The 15,672-nt window shown below is 54.1% G+C and overlaps 2 protein-coding genes across 2 annotated transcripts; one reads left to right on the top strand and one right to left on the bottom strand.

Moving 5' to 3' along the window:
- Positions 1-991: 991 nt before the first annotated feature.
- Chmp1a (charged multivesicular body protein 1A) lies at positions 992-7,780 on the bottom strand. Its single transcript, XM_004842634.4, has 7 exons — positions 7,603-7,780; positions 5,692-5,711; positions 4,332-4,409; positions 3,327-3,473; positions 2,888-3,016; positions 2,385-2,572; positions 992-2,149 (listed from the first exon to the last, which is right to left on the bottom strand). Exons 1-7 carry the CDS (start codon positions 7,607-7,609, stop codon positions 2,128-2,130), a joined length of 591 nt encoding a protein of 196 aa, XP_004842691.1. The 5' UTR covers positions 7,610-7,780; the 3' UTR covers positions 992-2,127.
- Spata33 (spermatogenesis associated 33) lies at positions 7,716-15,672 on the top strand. Its single transcript, XM_087208316.1, is given in 4 exon segments — positions 7,716-7,747; positions 8,036-8,232; positions 8,923-8,935; positions 15,460-15,672. Coding segments are annotated over 3 exon segments (360 nt in total). The 5' UTR covers positions 7,716-7,747; positions 8,036-8,097; the 3' UTR covers position 15,672.

The raw sequence follows: 15,672 nt of genomic DNA, 5'->3' as shown, positions 1-15,672 counted from the left end.
ACAGATGGCATCACCTTGCTGCCCCCAGTGCTCTCCATCAGGGCACAGGCTCAGTGCCTTCCACGGAGCTGAGGGCATCTTGAGGTGGCTCATGGGGATCAGTTCACTGCATTGTGCATCCAGGTGGGAGCTGCTGAGCCCACGACACCTGGACACATGGGGGGGCCTGCTCTGCCAGTGCTGCCCCACCTGGCCTGTGGACATTGGTGAGGGTCAGGGAGGCACCCAGCTGTGCATCCATCCCTGACCTGAAGACTGGATCCAGTGATCCCCGCCCAGGGCTGGGTCATGTGATGCATCTGCACGGAGTGGGGCAGCACTGTCCCGCCCAGGGCCTTCGCAGGGCCCAGGAAGAGGTGTGGTTTTCTCCATCCCCTCAGGATGTGCCTGGCATGGATTCAGATGGTCAAGATCAGCCAGAGCCTTCATACTGAGCAGCTGGTGGTGCTTGGGGCTGGCAGGGGAAAACTTACATACAGGGTCCTGCGGGCTGAGGCAGGACACCTAGTTTTGCTAACTGGGAAGGGTTTTTGCACAGAAGGGCTTCGATGCTATGCATCACACTGTGGCATGAATGCGTGGCTCTTGGTTGTGCAGAGGGCACACAGTGGTGCGTGTCTGGCAGCTGTACTCCCTGCTGAGGGCCCACGCCTTGGATGTGCCCTTGGGCTTTCCACACCATTCCCACTGAGCACAATGAGGGCCGCACCGGGCTGGGCAGGGACAAGAGGGGCCAGAGCCCTGAAGGGTGGGCAGTGATGCTGTGCTGAGACCGGGTACCAGGTGCTAAACTGGACAGGCCATGTTGGCTGAACACAATGTGAGCAAGGCCGATGCTAGTTGAAAAAGTGATCGATCACACGACTGCAATGCACCCTTGCTGCCTGCACTGAGCCTCCAACTCCTCGCCTGGGGATAAGGGAGGAGGTACCTGGGTCTCACCTGTGGCTCCCCTGCCCAGCCAAGGCCACCAAAGCAAAACTTGAGAGAGTTTTCAAGGATGGACTTATTTACTTCCAACAGCACTTTAGGATGAGGGTGATCACGCCGCCCTCTGATGATCCCCACACCCCACCCAGCCAGCACCCCACACAACACCGCATGGGGTCTGAAAGGGCCACAGCCAGATAGCAACTGGACCCCAACACCCAGGCCCCACCACCCCAGTTTGCAGGTCCAGACAGCAAGAACCAAACATGGTGTGTTTGGGAAGAGCCCACATGTTTGTGCCACGTGGGTGGACCCCATACCCCGCAGGCCACCTGCTTTCTACTTTGGCAAAAAAACCCAAAAACCCTGGGAGCTTCAAGAACATGAAGTGAACTTTAGGAAACAGGAAAAAAAAACCCCAAAGCAGCAGCCCGTGCCCAAAGCCCTCTCCGTCTGCCCAGCTGCCCCTTACATAGCAGGCCGTCCTCACAGAGCCCTGGAGGTTTCCAAGCTGAGGAGTGGGCGGGTGGCAGCCCAGGTCACCTGTCATTTAGTGGCAGGACAGACATGGTGGCATCACAGAAGGAGAGGCATCAGGAAAGGAGGTGGTGCCACCACAGGAGCCCACACCTCAGTCAGTGATGTGGGCAACACAGAGCTCGGCCCAGTGTTCCACGGTACCTCCAGAAGGGCCACGCGAGGGAGAGGGGCCCAGGCAACGGCACTGTCTTCAGGGACTGAGGCGCAAGGGCAGGAGGCTAAGCAGGGCCAGCAGCTGGCAGCTGTGGCTGGGCCTAGGCTGGATGGACAGGGGAAGGGCAGGGGCCCCTCCCACAAAGGCCCTGGGGCGGTGTTGGTGGCACTCGATGTCCCTGACACACAGGTCCACTCTCCTCTCCTGCAGGGCAGTGGGGGTGTCGGGGAGCTGCCTGTCAAGTGGGGTGGCCAGGATCCCTCCAGCCGCAGGGAGCGGCAGGCCAGCAGTCACAACCCCAGCAGGGGACACGGGGGAGCCCAGGGTCACAGACATTACCCACACACACCTGTGCCAAATCAACTCCAGGACACAGCCCCACTATTCAACCCAGGACAAGCAGGATCAGCCCAAGGCTGCCAGGCCTGGTGGTGAGAGGAGCAGAAGGTGAGAGTGGCAGGGTGGGGACAGACGCCTCTGAGATGTCACAGTATGGTGGGCAGCTAGTTCCGCAAGGCAGCCAACCTAGGAGGCAACGCAAGACTCAGATGGGCAGGGCAGGGATTCGGAAGCACTGCACCCCATCCGAAGTGAGCCAGAGTCCCGCCCCAGTGCCACTGTTATGCCCCGGGTCTCCACAGCACAAGACTGTCCTGCAATAGCACTAATGACAGATGCCAGTACCGGGAGCAGCAAAGAGCCCTCCCCCAACTGAGCTGCACGAGGACAGACCGCAGCCCCCCACAGCTCAGGACCCCACCTGCGCGACAGCTGGTCCTCCTGGCTGCGTACAGAGCTCTCGCCCACAGCCGAGGCGCCCTCGGGCAGCTGGCTGAGCTGGTCCAGCACCTCAAGCCCATTCTCCTCGGCAATCTGCATGATGAGGCTGTCCACCTGCTCCTGGGGTGTGGTCAGTGTGGTGGCCGAGCTCATGGAGTCCTCCATCACCTGAGGGGATGTCAGGGCAGTGGGGCTGGGCCACAAGGACTCACCCCACCCCACCCCACCCCACCCGTGCGGTGCCTCTGCTCAGGATGCCTTTTCTGTACCCTTGTGCCCCACAGGGAGGCCTCCGTGCCTGCACCTTGGGGCATCTTCTGCTCCATCCTGTGCTTCTGATTACCTGGGCCTCCTCCGGCAGAGGCTGAGTGCCCACCCTCTCTCCCAGCCCCGCCAGAGATGCACTCAGAGGGCCCTGGGCGGCCCTGGGGAGCAAGCTGCCCCTCCTGATGCACTGCCAACCGCAGGCCATGTGGCACATACCGACGTGTGTACATCCAGGTTCTGCACCTGCTGCTCGAACCTGTCCATCACTGCAGACACCTTCTGCAGGTCCATGGAGCTCAGGGCCTTGTCCAGTGCTTTGGTCACCTGGGCCATGTTCTTCGTCACCTGGTCCAGAGAGGGGAGGGGAGGGGCACAGGGTCACCCACAGGCCCAGGAGGTGCCAACTCAGGAAACGCTACAGGCTGAACCACATGCACAGGAGACCCAGTGATAGCACAGGGGGCTCCCAAGGGCCCCTGCTACGGAACCAAAGGGTCAGACGTGACCTCTGTGGCTCATGGAAGCTGTGTGGCCCTCACCTGGGAAGGCCTTCCCGAGCCTGCCTGTGTCTGCCTGTGCCAGCATGGCTCTCGCAGACTCGGGTTCCCTTGGCCCCAGGACTGCCCCTTCCAGTCACCAGAAGCCCTGAACTCACCCCCTTCATGGTCACGGCTGTCTGCACCTTGGAGGCCACCGCATCCACGCGGGATGCCATGCGCAGCCAAGTGACACCCTCATTCTTCTTGCGGATGGCATTCTCTGCATATACCCGGGCACACTCCACGTTCTTCTGCTGCAGGGCCTAAGAACCAAGGGGCACTCGTGGGTCCCTGGGTGGTCACGGCCCCCTGTTCTGGGGGGGCCCTGCAGTCATCCCCAGGATGGGGAGGTCCAGGCCCGCACAGGAACGGGCATCTGAGGACAGAGGGTGGCAGTGGGCAGCCTGCAGGGGCTCCAAGCCCCCAGAGAGCAGCATGGGCAGCACTCAGGGTCTGGAGGCCCAGCCGCAGGCAGGAAAGGCACAGAGCACGGAGATTCAGGCTACAGTCAGCTGCCCGTGTCCTTTTGGTCTGGGAGCTCGGAGTTTGGATGAGGAGTTCTCAAACCACACCACAAGGCTCCTTCACCAAGGACCATTTTTTTTCTCTCTCTTTTTTGGTACCGGGGATCGAACTCGGGCCCTTGCACTTGCACGGCAGGCGGCGAAACCACTGAGCTGAATCCCCAGCCCAACAAGGACCACTTTAAGAGCCACACAGACTTGGCTCAGTCTCCAAAGCAGCCACCGCTCTCTCCTCCTCTGGCCTCTCCCAGCAGAGGCCCCATGAGTCTCCAGTCTGGACTCCCTGGAGGGCAGCCTGCACCTCTGCCAGACTCCAGTGCCCCAGGCCCAGCTCTGCAGGAGAGCGGGGAGGAACAGTAGGACCATGGTGGAGAGCTGGACCCCATTCCCAACAACTCAGGATGAAGTAAGCTCAGGGTGTGAGAAAGGAATATAAACGGAGGACAGAGAAAACCAACAGGCTAAAGATGGAGCCATCTTGCTCCTGCGTGCCTGCTCGATTCAAATCATGACACAAAAGAGGAAAGACGTCAAAACAAAACAGAAAAGAAAACTAAGGGTAAAAACAGCATTCCTGGACCCAGGGAGGCCACGCACCTTCTTCACCTTGGCCTGCTCAGCTTTGGAGTCCTTCTCTGCCTTCTTGGCGAGCTTCTCCAGCTGCTTCGCTGTGAACTGGAAGAACCCCCGTGTCACATACACAGGATCTGGGGAGCCCTCTCAGGCCCTGCCTGTGTGTGTCCTGAGGGCACCCTGGGCTGCAAGGTGGTCACCGCGTGAGGAAGGAGACGCCTCATCTCTGGGAGAACAGGGCCACGACAGGCTTTCTAAAATCCTGTCCTCCCCATGAACAACCCAATCCCAACCATCCCCTAGAGCCAAGGTGACAGCACCACAATGATCCCACAGCTGCTCACAGAAGGGCTTCCAGCTCAGGAGAGACTAGAGAGAACCTGCTCCAGGGCAGCCCCCAAACAACAGTACAGAGCTCCAGGTAGTATTCCTCGAAGTAGTCTCTTCACAGAAGACTGCACATCCATCTCCCCAAGGCCTAATTGCTCCACCAACACCAACAGGAAGGGACATAAGCATTCCCAAAGCACCTCTGGCCACCCCAGTCTGAAGCCAGAGATGGGCCTGGCCACCAGCATGTCACAGGCTCACAACCTTGTGGGCCCTGACATACGGTCTCCCACAGTCACAGCTCTAGTGAGGCCATCTGCCCACAGAAAAAGCATCTTACTGAGCCTGGGGTACCATGAGAATATTTCAGAGCTGTGTCCTACAGCTTAAGCCCCTCGCTCCCACTCAGCATCTCAGAACCAGCAATGAAGAAGCTGATCCTGGATGACAACTGTGGGAAGCTCTAAAGGAACGTGACAGGACCAGCACTGGGCCACTACGCAGCTACAGACAGCACACCAACAGCATACTTCCAACATGACTGCAACCCAGGATGTTAGAGCAGCCCGCAATCCTAGCTCTCTGAGAGGCAGGGGCAGGACGATCATAAGTTCAAGCTTTGCCTGGACAACTGAGACTCTGTCTCAAAGTAAAAGAAGGGGATGTAGCTCAGGGTGAAGGCCCTGGGTTCAATCCCCTGTACCACCACAAAAAGAAAAGACTTTAACAGATTTGAGGGAGTTTTAAATGCTTTGCAGACCATCCAGGCATGCGCATAGACCTGAGCTGTACTTCTTGAAGGTAACACTCTTTCATGGAGCAACCTGAGCCATCTGCTTCTACTCGGTGGAACACAAGAGCCAACATGTCATTCGGCCACTCCATGATCCTGCCTGGGTCAGCAATCTGCACCCTGTGCGGCGGTCACCCAATGGTTACAGTCTGCCCTCGACTTTGTTTCTGGGAATCTGCATGTTTCTGGGGATTTGTTCCATTTATTTTCATTTGTTAACCAGCAGGGCAGGGCTGGGATGAACAGTCCTTGGGCACATACCTTCAGCTGGAACAGCGTATCTGCAAAGACAGAGGAAATGGTCTGAGGGCTTTAAGAACGTGACAAGTGGTGCCTCTAGCGAGAGACAGACTTGAAGGTCCCACAGACACTGGAAGGCAGCATGGAACACAGCTGTGGATGGCGTTTACCCGGGCTGCTGCCAGGCCTGGTCCCTTATCAGCCACAGGGTTCAAGCCAACACAGACCCTCCCCAAACCTTTTCCTCACTGGGAACACGGGATGGCACAGCCACCCACAAAGGATGAGACGGGGAACACACAAGGGTTTCGCACAGCCCTCTCTCCCACACGGTAAGAACCTGCAGTGGTGATTTACAATTAATGCAGCTTCACCAAAGACCCTGGAATTCTTCCCAGCTTAATGTTTAGCACCTGACAGTCTTCTCTTTCATATTCTCTATCTTCCCAAAGATAAATTGAAAGAGCAAGGTGACAATCCTTTGGCCATCAGAGAGCTGGCTTGGTGGCAGCTGCCACTTCTAAGCCACCGCATCAGGCTCAGAGCACCTTCCCTATCCACTGCTTGACTGCATCAAGTAATGCACCATTGACTGAACTTGCTACTTGTTCACCAAAACTCAGGGCCAGGTGGATGAGACTGAGCTTGGTCTACTCAGTTTCCAACCCTGCTTCCAAGAAGGTTCACCCCAGCAGTCCAGATGCAAACCAAGTGTCAGAGATGCAACCAAGGCTCCCAGGTGGCACCTGGGTTTCAGACGAGCTCAGCAGCCACCAACCCGTCATGCCTCAGTGCAGGTGCTGGTCAAGGCCAATGTCAGCGGGAACTCTGTCACCAGGCGTGGGGTGCTGCCCAGGCATGGCCCACCCACCTGACCAGACCTGCCTCCACCCTCAGTGCTCTCATCTAGACCTTGGCGGGATCAAAGGAGCCTGACTGGCCTTAAGAAAAGTCCCCTAAAAGAGTCAAGTGAGCTGTGGGGAACCAAACCAGGCTTTGGGGGGGCCAGTTAAGTTAGGCGCTGCCTATTCAATCTGCACAGAGCTCCTACACATTTCCTTTACAACAATGGCATGGTTCACAGCTTTGTACATTTCAAAAGGTATTTTTTTAAAATAAAAAGGTCAGGGCCGGGGATTTAGCTCAGTGGTTTCACTGCCTGCTGCGCAAGCACAAGGACCCGAGTTCGATCCCCAGTACCAAAAAAATAAAAATAAATAAATAAAATAAAATAAAAAGGTCTATCACACAAACTCATAAAAACATTTTTGCAACTGGAAGTACCTTCATCTTGCCATTGATTCTTCTAGTTCTCTGTTTTGTTTTTAAGACAAGGTCTTGCAATGTACTCCAGGCTGGCCTTGGACTCCAGATCCTCCTCCCTCAGCCTCCCCGGTGCTGGTATTACAGGTGTGTTCCCACAGCTAGCTCTTCTAGTTCTTTAGGATCCGTGAGCTCAGGGCACCCGGAAGTGGAAGAGGACTAAGAAGTAGATTGCCTCCTGTCTCCGTATCCATCTCAAAGAGCTACTGTCAGGCAAACTTTGGGCAGTAAGAACCTACAGCTTTTGGTTGAGTCACTGCTATTTCTCTGGGTGGTGTGCAGAGGTCAGAGGGTGCAACTGTCACCTTTTCTGGTACCCTCTGACCCCACACTCCAGGGCCCCACAGGCCAAAGAGGATATCGCTATTTATTCACAGTATGGAACTAGCAGGAAGGAAAGCATGGAGGGCCAGGGACAGAGGAGGGGGCTGGGGTCCAGGACGGCATTAGGAGTGCAGGCCCCGGGGATCGGGATCGGAGTCGAGGCTCGCGGGATCAGAATCGGGTGGGGATCGGCTGTCGAGGCCCAGGTGCCGGGAGTCGGTCGGGATCAGGGGTCTGGGGTCTACGGATCACCACCCGCGGCCCCAGCTGGGCGGCGGCCCTTACCGTCCATGTCCGGTCCGGGGCGCACCCCTCGGGGCAGCGCAGCGACTCTCTCGCTCCGACCAGAGGGACCCGGCTGCTATTTCCGGGGTTGCCGCCACTTCCGGTAGCGCGCCCTGCTCTCGCGCGAGAACCGCATTTGCCCTAGGTTGGACGCTCCGGGTCTCGAGGGGCGTGGGGTTGCCGTGGTGACCGGCGCCGGCGTCGCAACGAGGGTGGGCTTTGTGAGTTAGCCTGGTCGCGGACGGACGGCGCCCGCGGGGTGGTGGGCTCCCCTATGGGACTTTCCAAAAGCAAGCCCGGTGACAGGAGAGGCAACGGCGCCGCCGCCCGAAGAGCCACTGCCCTTGTTCCCCGGACTCCCCGGCAGCGGAGAGTGGGCGCCGGCCCCCGACTCAGTAAGCAGCGGGTCTGATTCGTTACCCGTGTATTGCAGGTGAGGAGCAGGAGCAAAAGAAGGCTTCCTCCTATTCGTTTGCAAAGTCTAAGGACAAGTTGATGGAGAAGCAGTCCCAGGAGTCCAGACAGGCAGACGGAGAGGCCGGGAAGCCCTCGGACACCCTCCTCCGGGCGACGGCGACAGCTGCACACGGACAGCCCTCTGCTTCGTTGGAAGGGACGTGACCTCAGGAGGCCTGCACCGTCGTCGAGGCACTCGGGGATGGGGTGATGAGGGTCCCTTCCTAAGGCCCTGATGAGACTGAGCTGGTGGCGGACACCTGTAATCCCAGCACTCTAGGAGGCGGAGGCAGGAGGATGGCGAGTTGGAGCTCAGCCTGGGCAGCTTAGACAAACCGTGTCTCAAAATAAACAATAAAACCGGGCTGGGGACATAGCTTAGTTCTAAGGCCCTGGGTTCAAGCTTCACTACCCAGCCCCCGCAAAAGACAGGGAAAAGCCCAAGTACATATTATCCTGTGGGTTGGGTACTGTTAAATATTTAAAAGGGAGGTGTGGTGGGATCTGTGCCTTGGAAAGGTCTTTCTGGCCCCCAAACTGGGGTTAGTAGGGGAAGCAAAGGGCTCAGGGAGAACCCTGTCCCAGGCCGTGGCTGTAACCAGGTGGGAACCTGGAGACAGTGTCGACAGGAATTCTAGAAGGATCGGGAGGTGGGAGAGGCAGAAGCTGCTCTCTGCTGAGATGTGGGCAGAACATGGCCTGATTGGGGGTCCGGCGTGGAAGAGTGACAGGAGGAGTACTGGCCTGAAGGGACAGGATCAGCCCAGACTGAGACCCATGTGGCATCAGCAAGGGCTGCAGCAGGAGGCAGTTTGAAATTCAGGTGCTGAGCTTGGGTGAGAGGCCCAGCTTGACTCAGTCAAGGGCTGCAGGAAGGGTTAGCAATGGGAGAGCAATGGGAAATGCTACCCAACTCTCTGGATGCGTCCACCCGCAGTTACAGAAAATCCAGCTAGGTAGGCCTGGGAGTTTAGCTCAGTGCTACTGTGCCTGCCTTGTGAGCACAAGGTTCTGAGTTCAATCCTGGTACCAAAAAAAAGAAAAGAAAAGCCAAGCCAAGCCAGGGCCGGGGATTTAGCTCAGTGGTTTCGCCGCCTGCTGCACAAGCGCAAGGTCCCGAGTTCAATCCCCGGTACCAAAAAAAAAAAAAGAAAAGCCAGCTAGGGCAACTTTCACTGAGGGTTAAGGGCTCAAAGGAAGGGTCAGAAACAGGCATCCAGAGCAGTTGCTCAGCAACACAGCCATGACATCAAGGCCTTTGTCATCCTCAGTGTCAGGACATCTTCCTTTATAACCCCTGGGGAGCCCGAGGGCTCTGGGTGTCACGTGCAGACTCTGAGAGCCTTCTCCCTGCTGCCTGTTGGCCAGGCCACCCTTCCTGGGCCCACCCAGCCTCTTAGGGTGGGCTCAGCTCTGCAAGTTCCTGAGGGACCAGTGGAGCCAGGAGGTGGGGAGGGGACAGGACCTCTGCCAGCGGAGAACTGTCAGTTGGAAGGGCACCAGCAGTGTCTGTCACGCAGTGTCCCTCAAGGGTTGGAAGGCAGACATGAAGGGAAAGCAGAAAGCCAGACACAGAGGCGCACACCTGTGATCTCAGGACTTGGGAGACTGAGGCAAGAGGATTACAAGTTTGAGTCTCACCTGAAGAACTTAGTGAGACTCTGTCTCAAAATAAAAAATAAGCCAGGTGAAATGGCGCATGCAGCACTTAGGCTGAGGCAGAAGGATCACCAGTTCTCAGCCAGCCTGGGCTGCTGAGAACAGCAGTGAGGACCCTGTGAGGATGCGGTTTCAAGACAGATGGTGAAGGCTGAGGTTCCTTCAACAATGGAACGTCCTCAACAGGAACAAGGAACAAGCCCCTGCCACATGCTGCATTGTGGAGCAACCCCAAACTCCACGCCCAGGGAAAGGAGCCAGGACCACAACTAATGACTCCCTGTGTGTGAAATGTCCTGAAAGGGAGAACAGTAGAAAGAAGTGGTCGGAGCTCGGGATTTAGCTCAGTGGTTCCGCCACTTGCCTCGAAAACACAAGGTCCTGAATTTGATCCCAGTACCAAAAAAAAGGAAGATAGACTAATATTGATTGAAGCTGCATGGTGCAGATATAGATATCGTAATATCCTTTTTTCACGTGTATTTGAGTATTTCTGTAATAAGTTTGTTCTGGAGGTGGAATATGCTAAGTTACAAGAGGATCTTGAAAAATAAACTGAGATAGAGAAGGGGAGGGAGAAGCAAATGATTTAAGATGTGTATGGACGTGTCCCAAACTCCCATGATGAATGTAAGTGTACACTGCAAACAAACACTAATAAAGTTTTTAAAAGATGAAACAAACTAAGAGATATTCTGTCAGCTATTTATTTATTTATTCTGGTTTTGTTGTTGTTGTTTATTTTTTGTTTTCTTGAGACAGGACCTCGCTATGTAGTTCAGGCTGGCCTCAGACTCCAGGTAATGTTCCTGCCTCAGCCTTCTAAGTGCAGGGACTCAGTGTGCACTACCACACCCAGCTACCTGTCAGCTATTTTAAAATACCATGCTGGGGCCAGGTGTGGTGGTGCATCCTTAGGATCCTAGCTACTCATGAGCTGTGGCAGGAGGATCAAAAGTTTGAGGCCTGGGCTGGGGATTTAGCTCAGTGGTTTCGACGCCTGCTGCGCACGCGCAAGGTCCCCAGTTCAATCTCCGGTACCAAAAAAAAAAGTTCGAGGCCAGCTTGGGCAACTTCACGAGAGGCTGTCTCAAAAATAACTAAATAAAAAGGGCTGGGGGTGTATCCCAGTGGCAGAGAGCTTGGTTGGGACAGTGAGGCCCTGGATTCAACCCAGCACTGAGGAAAACGCCTGACTCCAGAGGTCTCAGCTGTGCCCTTCCGTGCCTTAGCTTAACTAGATGACAGAGGAGGAGGTGGACCTCGGTACTAGAGCTCAGGATGGGGCGGGAACAGGGTCTGCTGAGGCAGCGAGAGGCCCTGGATCCTTTTCCACCCGTGCACACATTGGCCACATCGGTTCCCCAGTGTCCAGGCTGCCCTGTGGTCAGCATGGTGTGGCTGCAGGGAAGTGAGCAGAGGAGCATGGATTGTTGTGAACTCCTTCAATTTTCTGTCAATGTACACATATTTTAATAATTTTAAAAGCCTCAAAAATTATAATAAATAAAATGTAGTTTCAGCTGGGTATGGTGATGAATGCCTGTAATCCCTGCACTCAGGAGGTTGAAGGAAGAGAATCGTTATGAGTTCAAGGCCAGCCTGAGCTGAACTACGTAGCAATACCCTGTCTCAAAAAAACCCTGATAATAATAATAATAATAATAATAATAATAATAATAAATCTGGTTTTAATGGGAGAAAAGATCAACTGGTAGTGTTGATCCTCTATATCAGGCCTAATGGTGCACACCTGTGGTGTTAGCTTCTCAGGAGGCTGGGGCAGGGAGGATCTCGAGTTCCAGCTTAGCCTGGGTAACTTAGTAACATCCTCATCTCAAAACAATAAAAAGGGCTGGGGATGTAGCTCAGTGGTGCTTGGATAGCACGCATGAGGCCCTGAGTTCAATTCCCAGTACTGAAAAAACAAACAAGAAAAAAAAAAAATCAATGAAATAGAAAAAATGGAGAAAAAGATGTGCCTGTGTGTAATAGGTATACGATAAAGCTAGCACCAAAAACAAGTGGGAAAGGGAAGGGGATTACATGATTAATACTGTTAGGAAGATTGTCTAACACTTCACAGCCTCATGTCATGCACTGAGATGACTTCCAGATGGACACAGTGAGAAGATAAAGAGGAAGGTGTAAACCTTAATCTGATTTCCCCATGTGGCACACCTTCCTCAGCCTGAGAAAGCAATCCCAAAGAAATACTGCAGGGGCCGGGGATTTGGCTCAGTGGTTTCACAAGCGCAAGGACCCGAGTTCGATCCCCAGTACCGAAAAAGAAAAAAAAGAAATACTGCAGGACCTGACTACATCAATAGTTAAAACTTAGGGTGGGCGAGGTGGCTTGTACCTGTAATCCACACTTGGGGGGCTGAGGCAGGAGGGTCTCCGTGAGTTTGAGGCCAGCCTAGGTACATCAGGAGTTCAAGGCCAGTCTGACTGAATTACATAGTGAAATACTGTCTCCAAAACAAAAAAAAGTTAAAACCTCTCCCAACCCCCTGTGAACAAATTAAAAATGATCAAAAATATTTGTAACATATACAAGGGGCCAAAGAGTGACATGAAACAGATCCGCTGCTCTGAGACTTTTCGGAAGACCAGGTCTCTGGCAGGCAGAGGACAAGCTCCTGCCCACAGCCCACAGGTAAACGGGACTTCCGTCCTTGGCCCCAGCAGAATCGAATTCTGCCTACCCCTGGGGTAGCTGGCAAAGGACCCCAGCCATATCTGGGAGCTCAGCCCCAGTCTCGCCACACCCAGACTCTGTTCCATGGAAACTGAGGTATTAAACATGGTGTGGACTCAGCCGCTCATTTGTGTTTGTGGCCATTTGTGGTGCAGTAATGGAAAATGAAACCAGCACAGAGTGCTTGAGTGCAGCTCAATGGTAGGCTGCTTGCCCAGTAGACTGGAGGCCTTGGATTCAGCCCAGTAGCCAAGTGTGGTAGTGCACATCTGTAATCCCAGCACTACGGGAGGCTGAGGCTGGAGGATCACAAGTTTGACTCAAATCTGGACATCTTAGTGACTTAGCATAGACCCGTCCCCAAATAAAAAATGTAAGGACTGTGGTGTAGCTCGGTGACAAGGCCCTAAGTTCAACCCCCAGTGATACTGTGGGATGGATGTGACAGTTTCCAGGCTCTTGTGTAGATGAGCAAAGAAGTGCAAGGGCGGGCCGGGGATTTAGCCCAGTGGTTCCGTCGCCTGCCTCGCAAGTGCAAGGACCCAAGTTCGATCCCTGGTACCAAAAAAAAAAAAAAAAAAAAAGAAGTGCAAGGGCACATCCAACGGTGAAAGAAAAACAGCTACATTTATTGCTGATCACAGGAAGAAGTGCTCAGGGGAGGTCTGTGTTGAGAAAAATGGAACAAACAAAAATGGTGCTGGGGTGACAGGAAAGTAAAAAGCATGCCCAGGTAAATCAGGCTTTCAGCTGTTTTCTAAGGAGTGCATCCCAGCCTGGTGCCTCTCCATGGTCTCTAGATAAGGCTGACAGGAATGACTGACAGGGTGCTGGCTTCCCGAGTTCACTCTGATGAAGTCACAAGCAGCAGTGGAAGGAGGACTGGCCCTGGGATGCTGCCCAAACTCAAGTGCGGGGTGGGGAGTGGACTCCCAACCTCCATTGTGCTGCCTGTGCTGCTCGTACGGAAAACACAAAACGAAACAAACAGTAGTACAGATGGTATATATTAGGAACCCTAAAAAATACACATTTCTTTTTTTTTTTTTTTTGGTAGCTGGGATCAAACTCGGGACCTTGTGCTTTCGAGGCAGGTGGCAGAACCACTGAGCTAAATCCCTGGCCCCAAAAAACCACATTTCTAATTGTTTGGAGGCCAGCTGTGGTGGTGCACCCCTGAAATCCCAGCACTGGAAGGATGAAGGGGAAGATCACTGCGAGTTCAAGGATAGCCTGAACTAGAGTGAGACGCTGTCTCAAAAAATGAGAGGGCTGGGGATTTAGCTCAGTTGTGCCACTGCCTGCCTTGCAAAACAATGAAAAGGATTTAAACACTTGAAATAATCTACACTCTACACATTGAAGGGGGCTGGCTGCATGAAGGGTGGGGCCCCTGGACAGAGGAGAAGCCAGCTGTGCGCAGATCCCGGGCACAGCCCACCGTGGTGCTGGGTGGAAAACACCCTTCTACACAGTGTGAGTGCAGGCACTTGGGAGGATGAGAATCATGGCTGTGCATTTTAAATTTTGTATTAGTAATGTTTGGATTACACAATGATTACATTCATCATGGGGAACTGTTACGTTTACATGAGCATGTGTGATCTTTTAAGTCAATATCCATTATTTTATTATGTATTTTTTTGAGACAGGATCTAAATTGCCCAGATTGGTTTCAAAGTTGTGATTCTCCTGCCTCAGCCTCCTGAGCAGCTGGGTTTGGAGGTATGTGTCACTGTGTCTGGATATTTTTCATTAACTTAGTTATTTTTTTGGTGCTAGGGATAGACCCCAGGGCCTGGTGCATGCTAAGCACACCCTACCACTGAATATCTACTAAATTTCTGAATATCCGAATTAAAAACATTCATAACCGTTTAAAGGCTTACCATATAAGATGATTTATAATCAGTGTAAAAACAAATCTGCCAATTTAGTGTAAATACAGAATATGGTGAAACGTGATTTTTGGCTTCATATAGAGACACAAAAGGACAGCCCGGGTGCCCAGCACAGGCCACACACATCTGTGCTACACGGTCAAGGCTGAAGGCTGTGTCCCTATGCCTTCCTCTCCCATCCTGATGGCTGGTCCTGGGCAGTGCCTTAGCTCCTTGGGCCTCAGTTTCCATGAAATGTTGCTCCTAGGGATCTACTCACTACACCCTGTGCCATCGTGGTCTACGGTTAATGGAGAGCTCAGTACGGCCGGCATAGAACTTACCCTCAGTGAAGCCATCAGGGCTGGGCTCGGCTCAGGCAGAGCCAGTGCTGGGTCTTGCCCTGGTACAAGAATAAATAAATAAACACCACTACTGTCATCACCCGGGACAGTTCATCTTACCACGTAGCCAGCCCTCAAGGGCTCAAGCAGGCAAAGCGTCCTGCACAACTGTTTGGCCAGTGTAACTGTTTTTGAGAATTTTTTCTTAGTTTTTCCAGACAGGGTCTCCCTAAGTAGCCCAGGCTGGCCTCCAACTCATGATCTCCTGCCTCAGCCTCCCAGGTGCTGTGCTTACAGATGGGTGCCCCCACACCTGGCTATAATCGTGTTTTTACAAAGCACGTGGCCAGCTGTTCTGCTCAGAGGCCTCTGCGGTGCTGACAGAGGCCAGGGCATGCCCTCCTGCCCCCGCCTTGGCACCATGGTGTCGCCCAACCCGCTGCTGCTCTCCACTTCTCATAACCCAGAAAATACACGGAAACGGCGGCATCAGAAGGTCCATCTCTAGAGCTCGCAGTAAAGCATACAGTAGAGTCCTATGTGGGGAGACTGGGCCAGAGAGCATCCTGGGAACCTGGGCATGGGGCTCTGAACTGCCCTGGCAGAACTGCTGTCCCGCCCATCACCCCGCAGCTGGCTGGTGGCACATGAACATCTCATAGCGGGTGTCCGGCATCCACAAGCTGCGGACCACTGGGGCTGTGCAGCACCTCTCCTGCTAATATGGCCTGGTTCCTCTCCTCTGGCCCACATGGCTGCATTGTGGAGGACATGGCCCCACCACCCACTAAATGCCTGGGTTTTTTCTTCCCTCTAGAGAAACCTGATGTGAAGCAGAAATCGACCAAGAAGAAAGGTGTCATCCCACAGATCATCGTCACTCGGGCTTCCAGCGAGACCCTGACCAGCTGCAGTTCCCTGGGGAGCGAGGAGCAGAGGACCATTCAGGAGCAGGCTGACTGGGGTTCCTACTCACGACACAGGAGCCCCAGCATGGCCGCCGCCTTCAACCCCCAGGCCAAGGAATAAA

The sequence above is a fragment of the Heterocephalus glaber genome, unplaced genomic scaffold (assembly GCF_053883595.1).
Source record: "Heterocephalus glaber isolate CG9 unplaced genomic scaffold, H.glaber_assembly_v1.0 deba00000071, whole genome shotgun sequence".
In the NCBI taxonomy this organism is placed as follows: domain Eukaryota; kingdom Metazoa; phylum Chordata; class Mammalia; order Rodentia; family Bathyergidae; genus Heterocephalus; species Heterocephalus glaber.
This window is presented reverse-complemented; position numbering and strand designations above follow the sequence as displayed.